Source organism: Podarcis vaucheri (genome assembly GCF_965113315.1).
Source record: "Podarcis vaucheri genome assembly, chromosome: 15".
Lineage (NCBI taxonomy): Eukaryota > Metazoa > Chordata > Lepidosauria > Squamata > Lacertidae > Podarcis > Podarcis vaucheri.
This window is the reverse complement of record NC_138753.1, coordinates 4,487,517-4,506,937: the sequence shown is the minus strand read 5'-3', so window position 1 is coordinate 4,506,937 and position 19,421 is coordinate 4,487,517. Positions and strand designations below refer to the sequence as shown.

General features: G+C 49.9%; 1 protein-coding gene and 1 long non-coding RNA gene across 4 annotated transcripts in view; one reads left to right on the top strand and one right to left on the bottom strand.

Annotated features, from left to right (window-relative positions):
* Positions 1-19,421, top strand: part of TEX14 (testis expressed 14, intercellular bridge forming factor) — a 60,097-nt gene that overhangs the window by 28,114 nt on the left and 12,562 nt on the right. For all 3 annotated transcript variants that reach the window (XM_082201655.1, XM_082201657.1, XM_082201656.1), the window contains 12 exons: positions 954-1,105; positions 1,967-2,157; positions 2,821-3,010; positions 3,967-4,883; positions 6,323-6,426; positions 7,719-7,801; positions 9,846-10,136; positions 11,253-11,353; positions 13,505-13,621; positions 15,184-15,307; positions 16,429-16,516; positions 17,686-17,748. In XM_082201655.1, coding sequence (XP_082057781.1) covers positions 954-1,105; positions 1,967-2,157; positions 2,821-3,010; positions 3,967-4,883; positions 6,323-6,426; positions 7,719-7,801; positions 9,846-10,136; positions 11,253-11,353; positions 13,505-13,621; positions 15,184-15,307; positions 16,429-16,516; positions 17,686-17,748 — 2,421 coding nt within the window. The remainder of the gene's footprint in view (positions 1-953; positions 1,106-1,966; positions 2,158-2,820; positions 3,011-3,966; positions 4,884-6,322; positions 6,427-7,718; positions 7,802-9,845; positions 10,137-11,252; positions 11,354-13,504; positions 13,622-15,183; positions 15,308-16,428; positions 16,517-17,685; positions 17,749-19,421) is intronic.
* Positions 17,679-19,412, bottom strand: LOC309520357. Its single transcript, XR_014214232.1, has 2 exons — positions 18,577-19,412; positions 17,679-17,858 (listed from the first exon to the last, which is right to left on the bottom strand). It is a non-coding gene; the product is annotated as an uncharacterized lncRNA (long non-coding RNA).

Below are 19,421 nucleotides of genomic sequence, written 5' to 3'. Positions count from 1 at the left end.
TTGGAAGCATGCTGAAAAAAAGGAGGCCGCCCAGGCACGAAGGAAGTATGTAGTGTTACAAGCTTCCTGCCAAGGCAGACAAAGGAAATGATTTCACTGACTTCTCTCTAGCAAATTTTACAGGAAAGCTCTGTGAGCCTCAGCCCTTTCGTGTGCCCATTTGGCAAAGCATAAGTGTTGATTGACTGCAATAATGTCCCACATAAACAAGTGGGTCTTTGAGAGCTCTCTTGCAGCTACTGTCTCTCCCCCCCCCCATTTTCACGTGTTAAAGGTAAAGGGACCCCTGACCATTAGGTCCAGTCATGGCTGACTCTGGGGTTGCGGCGCTCATCTCGCTTTATTGGCCGAGGGAGCCGGCGTACAGCTTCCGGGTCTTGTGGCCAGCAGGACTAAGCCGCTTCTGGTGAACCAGAGCAGCACACGGAAATGTCATTTACCTTCCCGCCGGATCGGTACCTATTTATCTACTTGCACTTTGACGTGCTTTTGAACTTCTAGGTTGGCAGGAGCTGGGACCGAGCAACAGGAGCTCACCCCATCGCGGGGATTCGAACTGCCAACCTTCTTTTTCCCCCCATTTCTTTTTTATTGATTTTAATTAGACAAACCATAATCAAAAACAAACATAAATAAACAAAGTAAAATAATATAAATTTCCATTACAATCCTTTAGTTACATCATCTTGTTGATATCACCCATATGTACACATATAGACCTCCTTCCCTCCCGGTTACGGGCTTCTTGATATATCTTCCTTTTTGCAGTTTCGTTGTTAATAGTCTACACGCCGTAGACCTTCTGATCGGCAAGTCCTAGGCTCTGTGGTTTAACCCACAGCGCCACCCTTCACGGGTTATCCAGCTTTAAAATAATGCTGAGCATCTCTGGGATGTATGTTCTCCCCCTTGCCACGTGTTCTGAGGGCCTCTTGGTTTCCTGTCTTTGGCAGCAAGGATGGGGGAGAGCACAGCGACCTGACGCGGCTGCCCATCCCTTCCCAGTTGTACAAATGGTGCGCTCCAGAAGTAATCCTCCAGAGGACTGCGACCACCAAGTCTGACATCTACAGCTTCTGCGCGGTGATGCAGGAGGCTCTAACAGGTACAGAAGTGGAGGGAGGGATGCTAAGCCTCACCAAGGTAAGAACCTGCTGGATTGTGCCAGTGGCTCGTCTAGTCCAGCATCCTGTTCTCACAGCGGCCAGACAGATACCTCTGTGAAATTCGCAGGCAAGACCCAAGCCCAAGAGCGCTCTCCCCTCCTGTGGTTCCCAGCACCTGCTATTGAGAAGCATCCCTGCCTCTGACCGTGGAGGCAGAGCCCAGCCATTGTGGCTACTAGCCATTGATAGCTTTATCCTCCCCTGAATTTGTACAGTCTTTTAAAGCCATCCCAAGTTGGGGGCTGTAACTGCCTCTTGCGGAAGTGAGTTCCATAGTTTTAACAATCCGCTAGACGGACTTCCTTTTATTTGTCCTGAATCTTCTAACATTCATTGGATGAACACAAGTTCTGGTGTTATGAGAGGGAGAAAACCTCCTCTCTATTCGCATCCTCCATGCCTTGCAGAATTTTATAAACTTCTGTTGTGTCGCCTCTTACTCTAAAGTGAGAAGTCCCAAATGCTCCACCCGTGATCATTTTGGCTGCCCTTTTACAACTGTAGTTTGTGTGTTCGCTTTTTGAAGCTCTCGACCTGCCCCATTCCCATTTCTTGGCTGCTGCACCTTGTTTGGAATAGTCTCTCCTCCCGTCTTCATCAAGCTGATTGGCCCCAGCCTCCCCTTCAAGGCTGTTGCCGAAATTCTACTACTACTAGATGATCCTGAAGGTCCCTTCCAACTCTACAATTCTGATTCTGTTTTAATTTTAATTGTGTATTTCTTGACGTGCCCTCTGCCATAAGGCAGGCTCCTCCCCTTCACCACATCAGAGCATGCATGTGGTCTGTGTGTCTTCCAGATACCATCCCCTGGGATGGGTTCGAGGGCCCGGATGTTAAGGATCTCATAGTTTCGGGGCAGTGGCTGGAAGCGGATGCCAGGCTGCCCAAGCCCTATTACGACATCGTGAAGACCGGGCTGGAGTCCAGGCAGAAGCAACGCACCATGAACTTGCAGGATATCCGATACATCCTGAAGAATGACCTGAAGGTGAACCAGAGCAATTGAGCCTCCCAAATCTGGGCTTGCAAACAGCTTTACTGCTGGTCACCTCTGGCAAATTTGAACCACCTCTGGGCACCCAGCTGTGGCTGTCTAGCTAGCTAAAAACTGACTGCCAGTGTGTTTTGTAAACATTATTTTTGTAAGGCTGCTTCTCAACTCCGTAGAGCCTGTGCTCAAACTCCCCCCACCAATGGATCACTTGAAAAGTGGTAGCTCATCTGGGAGAAAACTTTGACCCTATAGCTCAGCTGCCTTGCAGGATATTTCGGAAGAAGATAAGGCTAAGGGGTAAAACCCACACAAATCAGGAGTTGAGTTGCTAAGATGGTTGGATAATGCCTTGTACGCCTCCTTCCGGCAACTCCTGCAGCCAAGGTGGTTCCAAACGTATTGCTCTGCTTTTCTTTGGACCACATCAGCGAGGCTGAGAGGGGCGGGCTTGTCATCTGGGCAGGCTAGGACCTCCATACACACTCCCCAGGCTTGTGTCTTGGGGAGTGCACTTTAATGCTCCTAACACAAAGGTTTGACTCTGCCCCTGGAGGCACACTCCACTGTCTCTTGAGACAGACGGATGCCAACAATGGCAACTTAATTTGGTTTCAGGGAGAGAATGGTGTCCTAACACCATTCTCCTTGCCACTGCAGGATTTGCTTGAGTCTCGTAGGACCCGCCATGGTGACAGTTCTGGCCCGTCAAAGGCCGAACCCCGTGCTGACATTAATATCTGCTTGCCGTCCGCCTCCGCTGTCTCGGTCAAGGTGGAAGAAGAGTTGCCAGAAGAGGAGCAGGAAGAAGAGAAGCCAGAAGAGGAGCAGAGTGTCCCGTGTCTGCCTTGTAAGTTCTGCTTTTGCTGCAAGGGCCAAAGCCTGGCCTTTTGTGTCTTTGCTGCCGGTGGCAGTTTCCCTCCTGGGGCAAACGGGAAGAGCTGCATCTAAGTGGCAGGACACCTGCTTCGCATGCAGAAGGCCCCAGGCTCAGTCCACAGCTGCATCTCCAGCTAGGCCTGAAATCCTGGAGAGCTGCTGCCCGTCAGTGTAGGTAGTACAGAGCTATGGTTGGTCTCTTCTGTATGTTTGTGGCCCTCCAGACACATACCAGGAATGGGGGAACAACCATCTGCCCTGCTAGATGATGTTCATAGAAGTGACCCTGCTCAGAGTTGGAAGGGACCATGAGGGTCATCTAGTCCAGGCATGTGCAACTCCCAAGAGACTGCGATCTACTCCCAGTAAAGCACTGGCAGTGATCTACCCATTGTCATTGGAGGGAGGAGGAGCGTGCGTGGGGTGGGTGGATTGCCCAGAGTTATTGATCTTTTTTTAGGAGGGAAGTGCCCAGAGTTGTTGAGCTTTTTTGGGCGAGGATTGCACAGAATTTTTAAGCTTTCCCCCCATAACTACGATCTACCAGGATCAGCCGGGGATCTACTGCTAGGTCACAATCTGCTGATTGGACATCCCTAGTCCAATCCCTGCAATGCAGGAGTCTTTTTGCCCACTGTGGGGCTTGAACCCATGGGATTGAGATTGAGTCTCATGCTCTGCAGACTGAGCTATCCATCAGCCCCAGCCAACATGGCTAGCGGCCAGGAGCGCTGTGAGGTGGAGAGCAGCAGCTTCCACATCCCTGATGCAGGCTTTGCATCCAGGCGTCATGCACAAGGGGCAGAAATACGCCACAGGATCCTGAGAGGCCCTTTGGAAGTCTGTATGTTTGAGGAGAGAAAACACTGTCCTGTGCTTGTTAAGAGCTTAGCCCCTCCATTCTGACTCGTGCTCTTGATTCTTCAGCCGGGAGCTTCACCGTGATGAGATGCGCTGCTTCTGCTCCCAGAATCGAAGGTGCCGCTGGCCGCCAGTCTCAGCCTGCCCTCCCTGCCGCTCAGTCCGGCCACCTCTTGGCTCCCAAAGTCCAGGGGGGCACCAGCGACAGGGACGAGAGCCTCTGCAGCTTTGAAATCAACGAGATCTACACCTGCTACCCTGAGATGTGCGGGGACAGCACGGAGGAGGACACAACATCCGGACCGGGCCAGGGATCCCCAAGGCAGCCTCGGACCGTCCCGGGGGATTGGGCTAAAGCCCTTTCGCCGCCCCTGCCAGCCAGAATTCAGGACGGGCAGACAAGCTGCAGCGAGGGGGGCGCCACCTCCGATCCAGAGTCGGAATACACCAGGGAAGAGGTCGCCTACATGTCACAGGCCTACCCTGTGCAGCAAATGGTGAGGTTCTCCAGCCCCCGGGGCCGGAACACCCCCTGGAAGGGGGGCCACTACTTTGGGAAGTGCGTCCTGAACCTGAAGATCTCCCAGACGCTGCTGCAGCAGGCGAGGGACTCTCTCTGCCGGACGGAAAGGAAGCTGGACCAGCTGGAGAGCTTCAGAAAGCCCCAGCCCCGGCCATGCGCTGTTGCCCTGAACCCCATCGTCCGAGAATACTGGGAGAAGGACGAGGGCGCCGCTTTTGGAAACCTCAGGGCGCCCTGCAGCAGACCCAGCGCCTTCCTCTGGAAAGCGGTGGGCCCTCCGTCTGTGAACTACGTCCCTCCGCCGCTGCGTGTCATGGCCATGCAGCGGCCTCTGGTGATTCAGCCCTTCCAGCCCATGGAGCCAGAGCGCAGGAGCCAGGACACCACCTGCTGGAGCGACTGCGGATTGGAGGCGCCCCAAAATCCCTGGAGCAGAGGGGAAGTGGAGCCCAACTATCAGGTGTGAGAGAGCGGTAAAGGGAGGGGCTGTAGCTGGGGGGGGGTAGAGCAGTTGTCTTGCATGCAGAAGGTCCCAGCTTCAATCCCTAACTTCTCCTGGTAGGGCTGCGGAAAGACTTATGTCTGAAATCCTGAAGAGCTGCTGCCAGTCAGAGCAGGCAGCACTGAGCTAGGTGGTCTGACTCTGTATAAGGCAGCTTCCTGTGTTCTTTTTTTAACCCGTTATTCAGAACCATGAGGGCTAGAATCTTACTCTACTAAAGTGATAAAGCATCTGCTTTGCATGCAGGGGGTTCCAGGAGCAATCTCAGGTGTCCTCAGTTGGGCCTCCTGCCTGGAGAGTCAGTGTAGACCATGGGTAGGCAAACTAAGGCCCGGGGGCCAAATCCAGCCCAATCACCTTCTAAATCCGGCCCGTGGACAGTCTGGGAATCGGCATGTTTTTACGTTAGTAGAATGTGTCCTTTTATTTAACCTGCATCTCTGGGTTATTTGTGGGGCCTGCCTGGTGTTTTTACATGAGTAGAATGTGTGCTTTTATTTAAAATGCATCTCTGGGTTATTTGTGGGGCATATGAATTCGTTCCTTCCTCCCCCCCCAATATAGTCCAGCCCCCCACAAGGTCTGAGGGACAGTGGACTGCCCCCTGCTGGAAAAGTTTGCTGACCCCTGGTGTAGACAGTACTAAGTTAGTAACAAGGCAGATTCCCTTGTTCATAGATTCATAGAACTGTGAACTTGGAAGGGACCCTGAAGATCCTCCAGTCTGACCCCCTGCAGCAGTGCTGGATTAAACCCTGCGGAGGCCCCTAGACAGTCTAAATTGGGGATGGGGGGCCTGGCTTGCAAATTATCTCCCAATACACTTTTTATTTTACCAACCAACAATTTTTAAAAACCAATTACATTACACAAAACAAACAGTATTGATTTTGATCCGTTGTTGAGGCCCCTAAAAGGCATGGGGCCTATAAGCCAGTGCTTACTCTGCCTATTTGGTAATTCGGCTCTGTCATAGGCAGCTGTCCCATACGGGGATCAAACCTGCAACTTTGGTGTTATCAGCACCACACTCTAACCAACTGAGCTATCGGTGCAGATTGTGACTTGCTGGAAGGACATTTGCTAGGCACTGATATTGGCCATGGAGTTAGGAGGAGGGTTGTGTGGCCTCAGCCCCGGGACCTGAATATGGCCACGCGGCCTCTCTGTCTGTCCCTTGGGACGTTCCCAAGGCCACACCCCCTCAGGCCACTGTAGGGCGTACTCTCAATTCTCATTAAAAGCTATTGGCAAATACCCACCCCTTCCTCATGTTTGGGAAATTAAGCAGTCAGCCGCTAAATATACAGCCTGCCTTGCCCCCTGGTTAACTGCATAACTCATAAATGCCTGCCTGAGTCCCCACTCAGTTATGATTGACCGGAGTGATTTTTCAGCTTTTTCACCCAGGCGTCACCATCCGGAGGAAGAGGAACATGAGCCCGCAGTTGTGGCGAGGGAACCTCTCTGCAGTGGACGATGGGAACAGATTTTCAGATGGGTGAGTGCTGCTCCTCCTCAGCCACACTGCCTCCAATCCCGTAGATGACTGTGATGAATTTGGTATATTGCCCACCCTAAGATCCCAGGGCGGGTCTCAGCAATTTAAAATGCAACGTTAAAAACCGTTCGAAACAAAATGCGATCACAAGAATGCCTAAGAATATGCACCTCAGGAGTTGGAAGCCCTGGGTAAGCCTCAGCCTTTGGCAGAATCTGTTTAGTGAAATGTGCCAGGCATGCCTCCGTGGGGAGGGAAGGGGTTCCACACCTTGGGAGCCGCCACAAATAGGGCCTTCTCCCAGCCCCCTCCCCAGATTACCAAGAGCCCCCTCTGCTGAACTTAACATCTGTAAAGCTCTGTAAGGAAAGAGGCAGGCTTTCAGATATTTGGGGTGTAAGTCATTTAGGCTTTAAGCACTGACGTGGGCACCTTGATCCGGGCCTGGAAATGAACTGGCGACTGACGCAGCTCCTCTAAAGCAGTGCTTATGTGAGATCTAAACAGAACCGCAGCCAATAATTCGGCTGCTTCATTTTGGACCGATGGAAGTTTCCAAGTTGTCTTCAAGGACAGCCCTGTATAGAGTGCATTGCAGTGTCATCCGACTATCCCAGCTCAACTCAAAAAATCCATGCTAGGGCGATACCTTCAGTAGCCCAACAAAAGCATCACGATAACTCTTTGTCAGGCTGTATGTTAAACAGAGCGAGTTCGTGTGGTGGGGGAGAGAAGAGGTAATATTTTGGGAGGCTGATTTTGAACCCATGGAGTCTGTATCTGTTCACAGTCAGCTTGCAATCAGGCTTTGTGTTTCCAAGACGCCTTTTTGCTGTTACGAGGCAAGGAGGGATATAAATTTAATAAATGGTGATAATATAGGAACATTATTATTATTATTAAACTTAAATTTGTATACCATCCTATACTCGCAGGGTATAAATATACTCACAGGATAAAATCATGATATAAAAACACAGAATACATAATTAAAATAAAAATAAGAACAATAACAACTCAATAACCCCCCTGTCCTCACTCCACCAAGACACATTTTAAAAGGGCATTGAATATCAGTCAACCAGAGGCTTGAACATTTTTCCCTGGAGCCTAAAGGTGTTTAATGAAGGCACCAGGCGAGTTTCCCTGGAGAGAGCATTCCACAAATGGGGAGGCACCACAGAAAAAGCCCTGTTCTCGTGTTGCCACCCTCCGGACCTCTCATGGAGGAGGCACACGAAGAGAGGCCTCAGAAGATGATCCCCACCCATATTCCAATGTGTTTCTTGCAGGTTCGTCTCAAAATCAACACCTGAAATTTATGACGACAGTGTGAGGAGGGAGGAGAGGAGGATGGCACAGTCTGAATGGACAAGTGAGTATTGTGTTTTATTTCATTGGAGTCATGCAATCCATAGGTCTCCTGGATGGCGGGAAGCATCAAGCCCATGGGTTGAATGTGGCTCCTGTGACACTCAGCCTGGCTCTCGGGGCTGTTTCCAGGCCACGCCCTTCTCCCCAGGCAACATCCCTTTGCTGTCCTCTGCAAGTGCTTTTGCCTGGCTTGAATACATCCTCTTGAAGAATGAAAATGTTTACCCTTCCCTATTGAACTTCCAACACCTACTGAATTATTATTTTTTTCATTCCAGCAGGCATTTCAACTGAAGTCTGATTTTATGGTTTTGGTCTATTTTTTTTTTTAAAAAAAAACTTTTCTGTACACTACATGGAGATTTTGTAGTTAAGTGGTATATAAATTGTTTAAATAAAAAGAAATAGAGGGTGGAAAGACGTGTGTGTGTAAAATCCTCTACCTTTTGTGTATCTGGTATGTAGCATCCTGTACAAATGTAAAAGTCATGTCCATTGTTCCACCCACTTCTTGCTTCTGGCTCCACCCACCACTGGCCTGCAGATCCTTCAGAAGGTTGTCTGCGAGGAAATGCATTCACCAGGCTGGAAAAGGTTCTTTCAGGACTAGTATATATCCTGTATCCTGTCCCAGTCATGGCATTGCGGGCGACCCTGTCGGGTAGGTGAGGCTGAGCAACAGTGACTGCCTGCAGCACCACCTAGTGAGAGGGGATTTGAATTCCAAGGGCAACATTGCTTGCTGTGGTGGTGTTTTTCAGACTGACTGCTTCCTAGGATCCTCTTTGGATCAACAGTGATCTTTGGGCTTTAATCTCTTCTTGGTGGCAGACAAGGTGGTTGCGAGGCAGACACAAGGCGGCCTGGGCTGGATGGGGGCCAGGACCAAGGACAGTAACAGACAATACATTCAGGAGTGATAGATTCAGGACCACGGACAGCAACTCTGTTGTTGAGTGCAGAGGGATAAGTTGCTTCAGCACCGGCTTAGTGCAAGTGCCAGAGTCTAGCTTGGAGGAACAAGGCTGGAGGCCCGCTTTCTGGGTGCTTACAGCATGCCCACACCCACCCAAGGACCAGTGTAGTTAATGTCTAGTTATGTCCCCAAATGCATTTTACAATCAGAAGGTGAGGTGGTGCTTGCCAGAAACCACCACCCTGGGTGACTTTGGAGGTATGAATGCATTTCAAGGAGTCCTGATGAGATCTCTTTCCTTTTCTGTTGTCGCATTGGCCACTGGGTGGCAGCATCAAACAAAGAACGGGATAATAAAGCCAAGAACCAGAACATAACTCTGGCGGGGGTGGGTGGGGGGAGAGCTTCCTTTACCCCTGGATATTAAGAGCTTCCCTTCCTCCCCCCCATAATTCGAAGCAGTGCTCTCCTGCTTGCTGCACTTAGGGACACAAAATCCTTTTCTCTCCTCCTGAGCCGGTAGTAAGCCTCAGTGGGAGGAACACATCAGCAGGAGAGAAACCAAGAGTAGGAAGAGCACTTTAAATCACTCTCCACGGGGCATATCTAGTCATAGTCATAATCTGGTTCATTTGTCAATCTGCACTTTCTGCAAGTACATTGTGTGCTGAAAGCTGTTCGTGGAAAGCAGACCATTAAAAATAATTCATAGCACAATAGCTTTAAAACATAATAACGCTGCAATTTATCTAGCAAAATTTATAGAGATTTTTATTTTTTGACTTAACTGTTCTATAAACAGTTTACATGACCTTGACGTTTCAACCATTAGCAGTTCATTTTAAAGCAAGAGCGTTGAAGACTATCTCCTCTCCCTGCAAATGAGGCTGAGATTCTCCAACTCGCCCCCCCTCTCCCAGCCACCCCCCCCATTCCAAGACACGTCAAAAGACACAAGCATCTTTTATCTTGGAGACAAGAGCCTGCCCCATCTTGCTGATCATTTGAGTCTAGGGCACCGGTGTGTGCCAAACGTATGCTCTACAGTTCCCCTTATCTCCTCCTACAAAGTCCTTCTGAAAATGGAAAAAGCAAATCACAGTGGGCTCCCCCGCCTTGTCCTCCCCAGCGGAAGTGAAACAGATGGCGAGGCAAGCGGCTTCCGGGCAGCTTGGCCTCCCGCCCCAGTATCGTCTTGGTGAATGGACATCGGAGAGCGATGGGGAGAGCATCAAAGATGCCTTCTGGAGCACCAGCAGCAAGGAGAGACTCCGGTTCCACCAGTGGACCACCGAGGAGGGGAGGCTGCGGGCTGAGAGCGGAATCGGAGACCACTGTTTGCCCTGTGACCACAGCGAAGAAAATGCCCCGGAAGTTGCGTTGAAAAGATTTGTGGTACCCGAGAGCCAAAGGACAGACGGTAGGGCTGAGCAAAAAGGCTCCTTCCCTGCAGTTAACCATCCTGTTCAGAGCTATTGATTTGGAGCAGGTGGGGTGGGATATTTCAGCAATTTTTCAGAGGCTTATGTGCATGTCAAAATTATTCCAAATGTTTTGTAGAGATGCTGTTGGTGACCCCTGCTTTTTAAACCAAATATTAGCTCTGATGCTTACAGTGCTATTTTGGAGTGAAGGAGACGAAGGGAAATGACAGCTGACCTCTCTCTCTCTCTCACCCACCCACCTACCCACCCAAACAGCAGAGCTAACAAATACTTTTTGAAGAATTTTGGGGGGCCCTTCCCCACAATTGCCTTTACTTTCTATGAGTCCCCCCCTGGATTTCCCCCCACCTAATTTCAAGCAAATGGCCTTGCTTTTGTCTAAACCTTTGACAGAACTTAAAACTGGATGTCCTAGATTTATATTTGTTACACTTATAAACCTGTCTGCTTCTTCCAGAGACTGCAAGCAATCTTACCTGTGGTTTTCAATCCAGGCAGCTTTTAAGTGGCAGGACCTAGTTAGCTTCAGCGGCAGAACTCCTTCAGGAGTTTTCTCTGGGCAATGTGTGTGCTAATTGCACCACGCTGAAGTTTATTGAAGCGCCTTTTTATGCTGCTGTTTCTCCAGCTGCCAGCAGGCGGTGCAGTTGCTTTGCACAGTGGCTCCAAGCCACTCCCTGGCCACTTTCTCTCCCCAGCCATGTATAATCTTATGCACCTCTTATCACGTCCCCCTTCGTTCTCCTTTCTTTCCTAAAACTAAAAAGCCCTAAATGTTGTAACCTTTCAAAACTTCAAAATAAGTGAATTATTAGGCACCCTTACAAAGCAAATGATTTACTGGGGATTTTTTTTTTTGCCCGCCCTGTAAAGACTGATGTTCTTGTCTTTATGGAATAGACATTTAATTGCCATTATCTTCACGGGGCCCCGACAGCTCCTATTGCTGTTAGCTGATTTATTCACTTTTATATTCTGTAAGCTGGCCAAGCCATTCCAGGGACGCCATTAATTCTTTGCATGCTAATTTCCCCCCACTCTCCATTTTTTTCTTTTCTTGCGTTTCACGTGGAGTTATAATTTATTATTAGGCAGAGGCATCCAGTTCCCAGCAAATGAGGTGCTAATGGAGTGTGGCCTGGCCTCTCGAAAGAGCGCTTCGCTTTCTGTCACCGCCGAGGACCTTTGCCGGGTAGGCACTTTAACCCTCTGCGATGTCTGGTCCCCCCCCAATCCCAAATGGAAAGATCTGTATTGCTATTTAATAAATTGATTAGCTGCCATATGATGAAGCCTATAGGCCCGGAGCAGTTGCACGTTAAGCTGAAGAAGCATCCCGTGGGTGGGCGAGCCTTGGCTCAGTGGAAGAGCATCTGCTAGGCATGCAGAAGGTCCCATGTTGAATCCCCAGTCGGCCTCTCCAGGCAGTGCTAGGGATGTCCTCCGCCTGAATCCCCAGAGAGCTGCTGCCAGTCAGCATAGAGAACACTGATCCAGATTGAGCAATGGTAGGGCCGGGAAAGAGTTCCCAGAGAGCAGCTGCCAGTCAGGGTAGGCCAGAGATGGGGAACCTGCAGCCTCCAAAATTGTTGGATTACACCTCCCATAACCTCTGAACATGCTAGTGCAGGGGCTGATGGGAGTTGTAGTCCAGCAGTGTCCAGAGGGATCCGCCTTAACTACTCTTGCTGCTCTGGTTTAAAAACAGCCAGTGGATAATGGTAATCCTGGCAGAAAGTCGGGTCGGAGAGTCCCAGTACCCTGGGAGTTGCAGGAATGCTGTACAGTGGTACCTCGGGTTAAGAACTTCATTCGTTCCGGAGGTCCGTTCTTAACCTGAAACTGTTCTTAACCTGAGGTACCACTTTAGCTAATGGGGCCTCCTGCTGCTGCTGTGCAATTTCTGTTCTCATCCTGAAGCAAAGTTCTTAACCCGAGGTACTATTTCTGGGTTAGCAGAGTCTGTAACCTGAAGCGTCTGTAACCTGAAGCATCTGTAACCCGAGGTACCACTGTATAAGGTTACCTAGGCACACAGAGTGGTGAGTTTTGGAGGGTCCGGATGTCCCCCTATTCTTGGGGTGGGTGGGACTTCCTCCTGGAAAGCCTGCCATTGGCCAGGCCACCGGAGAGCCCTCCTCACAGCAGAAGCTGTTCTGCAGAGGCCAGGCAAGGGAGACTGGGACGTGGGCCCTCAGCAAGTGCCTGCCTAACCGTGCCGGCTTTCGGTCACCGTCCCTACCTGAAGGTTAGGATTGAACAGTGGCAAAGAGAGGTTGGTAATGGAAGCGCTCCCCCTGCTTCTCCGCCCAGACAGTTACTTTAAAGGGTTCCCCTGACCCCTCTTAGGAATTTCCCTCAAGCTCTCCTTGTTACGTCCTGGCGGGAAGCCAGCTGCAGTCCTCTCGGCTATCTGTCTGCATTAACAATTTGTCAGATAAAAGCTTGAAGTGCTTGGGCTGTGGGAACGGAAGATTGGGGGAGCTGTACATGTACATCAGTGGTGGGGAAACATTTTAGGTCGGAGGGCCACATTCTCTTGGGGGCAACCTTCCAGGGGCCGCATCCCAGTGGCGGGTGGGTCCAAACACTGAGGGAATGCAGATGTCTGTGTTTTGCAGTGCTTTTAATCTAATCCTGAAATCTAATACAATTAAAGGCAGTATGAAAAGCCAGTGCGGTGTATTGGTTAGAGTGTTGGACCAGGACCCGGGAGAGCAGGGTTCGAATCCCCACTCAGCCATGAAACTCCCTGGCTGTGACCTTGGAGTCAGTCACCATCTCTTAGCCTCACCCACCTCACAGGGTTGTTGTGAGGATGAAATGGGGAGGACGAGAACCATTTTAGCCACGTTGAGATCCATGGAAGAAAAAAGGTGGCATATAAATGTCATTGATAATAATAATAATCAGGGCTTTTTTTCCAGCCGGAACTCACAGGAACTCAGTTCTGGCACCTCTCAGGTGGGTGCCACTGCCATTCCAAGAGAATGAGGGAGGTGTTCCCAGTGAGTTCCGGCAACTCTTTTTCTAGAAAAATAGCACTACTGATGATGATGATGATAGTGAAATGTTGTAAATACAAATAGCTGCATCCCTTTATCAGTGGGACTATAGGAAGCTGCCTTACGCAGAGTCAGACCACTGGCCCATTTAGCTGATTGGCAGCAGCGGCTCTCTTGGGTTTCAGACAGGGAGTCTCTCCCAGCCCTACATGCAGAGGCTGGGATTCGAACCTGGTGCCTTCCATGTGCACAGCAGATTCAATAGCAACTGAACCACAGCCCCTTTCCCAGATGGTAGGTTTCTAATCTTCATGTTTTCCTTCTTTTTTTACGGGCAGTTGGAGGAACTGGGCCCCTCCCTGTCTCCCTCCCTTGATGTATCAGAAGAGTTCTTTACTCCTGACGCAGAGTTCTTCTACTGCTCTTCATTTCCTCCTGAGAATACAGAACCGGAGGTAAGAGGAAGGGAGGCATCGCGTGGGAATGTCTGCCTGCAGAGCCCTGGGCTTCCTGGTCACAAAACCCTGGAGCTGAAGGGTTGTTGCTAGTGGTGGCCTTGTTGTGCAGTGCTCCTTAAGCCTTCTGATGGGGTGGGTTGGCAGTTCCCGCACCTGAAAAGGTCCATCTACTCCTTCCTCCTCATGGCAGCCAACCAGATCAGGTCTGGTTGCGCGCTGCCATCGTTGATGGCAAGCAAAGTCAAGAGCGGGGGGGGGGGCAATGTGGTGTCAATGAACACAAGAGCCCTGTGGGGGTGGATCAGGCCAAGGCCTACCTAGCCCAGCACCCTGTTCTCACAGTGGCCAAACAGATGCCCTCATGGGAACTGCACAAGCTGAGCATGAGAGCAAGAGCACTCGGCCCACCAGCCATTCCCAGAAACTGGCATTCAGAGGCATATTGCCTCTGACAGCGGAGGTGGAGCAAAGCCCTTGTGGATGTGTCTAATTTTAAAGCCTTCCAACTTGGGGGAAGCCTTCCATAGTTTAACCATGAACTGTGTGACGAAGTCCTTTGCTTTGTCCTTGATTCTCCCAACATTTCATCTTTACTGAATGTCCCCAACGTATGAGAGCGGGGAAGAGAAAGATATCCTTATCAACTTACCCTGCACTGTGCATCACCCTTTACGAAACACCAGGGAGAACTTTCTGACAGGAAGAGCTGTTCGACCGTGGAAAGGACTCCCTCGTGCGGTTGTGGACTCTCCTTCCTTGGAGGCTTTTAAGGAGAGGTTGAATGGCCTGCTTGTCAGGGATGCTTTAGTTGAGATTCCTGCATTGCAGGGGGTTGGAGCAGATGGCCTCTGGGGTCCTGCCCCACTCTAGGGTTCTATGATGTGTCTCAGTTGTTTAAGACAGAGCTGGAGAGTCTGTGGCCTTTCTGGCACTGTTGGGCTCTCAAACCTCCGCCAGCTCTAGCCAACCTGGCCAGAAGACCAGGGAAGGTGATGGGAGCTTCAGACCTGCTTTTAAGAACCACCCTGCTGGATCAGCCAAAGGGAGCCAAATGTCCTGCCCAGGAGCAGAATTGGCACTCCCCACTTGTGATTCCCAGAAGCTCTTGAAATTCAGAGGCATTTACTGCCTCCAACAGTGGAGGCAGAACAGAGACATTGTTGGTAGTAGCCACTGAGAATCCTTTCCACTGAGGAAGAAATTAATCTGACATGAAAAGGTACAGAAATGAGCAATTAAAGCAATTAGTCGTTTCCAGCTGGGCATCCTTAGGAACATCAGAAGAGACCTGCAAGCTGGATCAGGCCAAAGGGGGACCCACCTGGTCTAGCTTCCTGCTCTCACAGTAGCAAGCAGGATCTGTGCTCAACTGCAACACTCTTTCCACTGATGTCCTGAGGCAGACTCTCTCTGACACCTTTCCTAGTGTTCAACTCTGGATCCCCCAAGTGGTTTTTCTTGGGCCAGCTCCTTAATTCCCAGCCGTTTAGAGACTTGGCTCTCTGTTTCCAAGCTTCCCCTCTAGAAACCAAATCTTTCCTTGTTGTTGTTCTCTTCAGAACTCAACTGCTGTTGAAGAAGAAGACCTGGAAATCACCCAAGATATTTGCAGTCAGGAAGACGACTTGGAGACATTCCAAGAAATCTGTGGGAGGAAAGAATGCCCCACAGACGCAGAGCAACGCAAGTTGATTTTTACTACTTTTTTTTATTTTTACAAGTTTGTAGTGTGTCTTTGCCATTTGTCAGCATGGCTGTCTTTTTCTTCTTCTTAAAGCAGGGATGGGGAACCTTTTTGATCCTTTGCAAATATTTTTGGGACGCCATCTCCCCATAGCCCCCAGATGCAGCACCAACAGTGGTCAGGGGTGGCAGGGGTTGCTATCCAGGGGCACCGATTCCCCACCTCCCCAGCTCTCAAGCGCCGGAAGGGGAAAGGTCTGCTTAATATTCCTTGCACGCAGGTTCTTAGAAACACAAGATTGCGCCTGAGTCCAGCATCTCATTCTCACGCTGCCCAGCCAGATACCTCTGGGGAAGCAGGCAAGCCAGACCTGGGCGCAATGGCAATTCTCTGCACCTGCGGTTTCCAGCAACTGGTGTCTGGAAGCATTTCTGCCTCTGACCGTTGAGGCAGAGCCCAGCCATCATGGCTGGTGGCCCTTGATAGCCTCCTCCCTCCTTTGGGAGCGAGTACCAGAGTTGGAACTCTGCGCTGCATGTAGAAGTCTTTTCTTTTATCAGCCCTGTTTTATCAGGCAGGATTATGTTTGAGGTGCTTTGATCTCTCTCGCACATACGTACACACTGAGAAGCCTAAGCGAGCCGGGAGCGGGGAGCGCTGTCTTCTGTATTCCGCCGGGCTTCTTACCCCTGTAGCGCCACGGTTAGAAAATCTTATTATCTCTATCAACATCCATGACAACCCATTGCTGATTCAGCAACCCTGTGCATTTGACTTACAAGAGCCGGCTGGGGGGTTGAATTAGATTCCCCCCCCCACATTTTCCACCCTGGAAGGGGGGGCAGGTAGCTTTGTACATCTGCTCCAACATTGGGTTGCTATTCACTGAGGATCTGTAAATATTTCAGCACCCCCAGGAGCTCGGGATGTGTTTATTAAAAGGAGCGGAGAGGAAAAGAAAGATCTCTTTAAAAACACATTTATCTTTGCCAACTGCTGAAAGCCATGATTTCCTGTTCAGTAGCTTATGTCGTTCTCTCTCCCGCCCCCCAGCACCCTTCCCCCCCCTTGCAACCCCCGCCCCGCCCCCAAACGAGCACATTTTGTTATTTGTGTTTAGGAGGAAAACTATTTCCCCACTGCGGCGCAGAGGCGAAACATCTCCCTAGCAAGGCGCCAGGGGAGGATTTGTTTACACCTGCAGCCAGGTAGGAAGCGTCCGTCTGCCGGGCTGCCACTTCAGACATAAATTAGGTTGTGTGCTTTTTTGTTATTAATCCCACCAGCTCGGTGCCCCAAGCGAGTTGCCAGGTGTGCGTGTTATGTAAATGGAGATCTCTGTGCGCTCCCTAGCAAGCGAAAACATTTGCAATCATCTTTATAAGCCCCCGACAAAACTTAGCTTTTTACGCTGTTGTTGCCACTTCTCGGATTTTGCCTAATGAAGGAGTTGCAATTAGAGGGAGGGGGGGTGGAGAGGGAGAAAGCTGAGCATAGTAATTAACACATGCCTCCACTAAAACAGCATAAGCTTGAAGAAGCTGAAGCCTGGATCCAGTGGACCGTGGGTTTGTTTCTCCAAGTTTTTATTTCTAATTTTAGGTGCAGGTGCACTGTGGAAACTACTGGACGTGTTGTGTAATTAAATTCTTAGGCAAATAAATGTTTCCTGCCACCATGAGATCTAGAAGCATGAGGAGCTTTACTTTCTTTAATGCCAGTCTGCTCTTACTACATTTTATCCCACTCCCCGGACCCAAACACCATGTCCTTTCTTTTTACCCACTTCATATCATAGCCTTGTGGAGTTGGCAGGGACCCCCAAAGGACATCTAGTCCTGCAATTCAGGAATCGCAGCTTGAATATTACTCAGTAATTGCTTTCCGAAGACCCGTCACCTCTTTGCACAAAGTCCACTTAAGTTGAATTAAGTTTGTCGAGCGTTAGTTCCAGTTGGTTTCCTGGAGGTTATACGATGTTGCATTGGAGCTGGTGTTTATCCTGCCCTTCCCAATGCACTTTCTGCTTTTATCACAGAAATTCCAGGTGTCCCCCCTCCCCGCCTCCCGGAAGTGGGTTTGTAGCACAAGAGGACCAGATCTACTTTCTTTGTTCAGCCTTAATCTGCTAGCATTCGATTGAACCCTACCTGGAAAATAGCAGGGATCTGGAAGTCTCTCTAATATAACCTCCCTGTAAACTTAGCACGGTCAAATCAGGTTGAACACTGAGGAAGAAGAGGTTGAATGGAAGCAACTTTGGTTTACTCTGGAAAATTCCTTTGCAATACACACACACACACATATGAAAATTTCTCTTTTATGTCACTCCAAGAGAATCTGTTAACGCCCCGTATACCTATTCCCCCCCCCCCAGCACCGGAACTATGCAGTTTGTGAGGCCCAGCAAGGTGCCAGGAGAGTTCAAAGAGAAAGAAGTGTAAGTGCTTGACGTCACTGGGTTGTTGTTGTTGTTTTTGGCTTTTCAAAAATATTTATTGGTGCAAATACATGCCACTCAGAATCTGAGCTTCTGGAAGAAACCACTTGCTCTTGCGTGTCTTGTATCTTTCCTTGAATTTCACTTTGGCCTCTCGCTGGGCTTTATACTTCAGCACAGGGTCCCTAAAGACATCCTTGTTGACAACGGTTTTGTCAAGGGGAACATCAGTGGAATAGCTGGTAGGAATCGAGTGGTGGTTGTAATTGTAGACTTTCACAAAGGACTTGGATCTTGGAATGCATGGCAATCTTTTTCTTGCCGTGTGTGTGTGTGTGTGTGTGTGTGCCCATCACTTTCTCTCTCTCTCTCTCTCACTCACTCACACTCACTCACACAGACACACACACATGAATCTGGGTGTGTGCATGTGACACACTATGCGAAAATCACTACGTGGGAAAAACCGTGAAGCCAGCCAATGCCTCTGCATAGCTGCATCCTTATTTCAGACATTGCGATATATCGGTATATCACAATGTTTAGCTAGCTGGTGGCGTATCACAATATTGAAAACCAGATATTTCGCAGCCCTAGGGCAACTTTCCTCCCTGGGCGAGTAACGGTGTGGAGTGAGAAGGGATGGTTTTCACTGGGGTCTGTGACAGAGGACAAGGATTAGGAGCAGAGGCAGCTGCCTCATACCGAGTTAGGCCATTGGTCTGTCTAACTCAGTATTGCCCACACTGACCAGCAGCACCGCCCCAAGGTTTCTGTCAGGCTTTGGAGGCTCGGCTTCTTCCCCGCTTGGCCGTAGATAAGCAGTACAAAGAGAAAGCAGTCTCTTACCAGCAACAGAAATGTTTAATGAGCGCAGCGAAAGAACAAGCGTCCGTTCTCGGAGTGCACTTCCCTCTAGTCACTTCCGTCCTCCCATCTCCTAGCCACCTGATTTCTCAACCATTGAGCCTTTTGCGAAGCGACCTTATCTAACCTCCTAACCTTGGGACTGAGAGGCTGCACATCTTCCGGTGAGAGAGAGCCTGCTATCTCACTCTCTTCCCTTTCTTCTCCTTGCTGTTCACCTCCCAGTTCTGCCCAGCTATTATCTTCCAAACTGCGACCCTCGGCAAACCGTTGTTCCAAATCAACACTACTCCACTGCTCCTGTGAAGTTTCAGGATCCTGGCCATGAGCAGGGGGAGGGGTAGGCTCCCACCATTCCTCATCAGAGTTGTACTCCTCAGCCTGGTCTCTTGACAGTTTCAGACAGGAGACCTGACTGAAGACACCTGGGATTGAACCTGGGACCTTGGGCGTGTGGAGCAGATGCTCTACTATAGAACTACAGCTTATGCTGAGTCAGATCTTTAGTCCACCCAGCCTAGTACTGTCTGCACTGACTGGCAGCAGCTCTCCAGGGTTTCTGACTAGGGATGTTCCCAGCCCTGCCCAGAGACGCCGGGGATTGAACTTGGGACCTTCTGCTGCAAAGCAGGTTCTCTGCTCCTGGCTCAGTACAAAGCAGCTTCTGGTTGTTCCTAAGACAATTCTTGGAAAGGCTGCACCTCTCGCAGGGCCCAAATTCTGGTCCCAGAGTTGGCATCTGATGACCTGTTCATTCCCAGCATGGTTGTGGCAAATCATCTACCTCTTGCTTCTGCCTTGTTTAG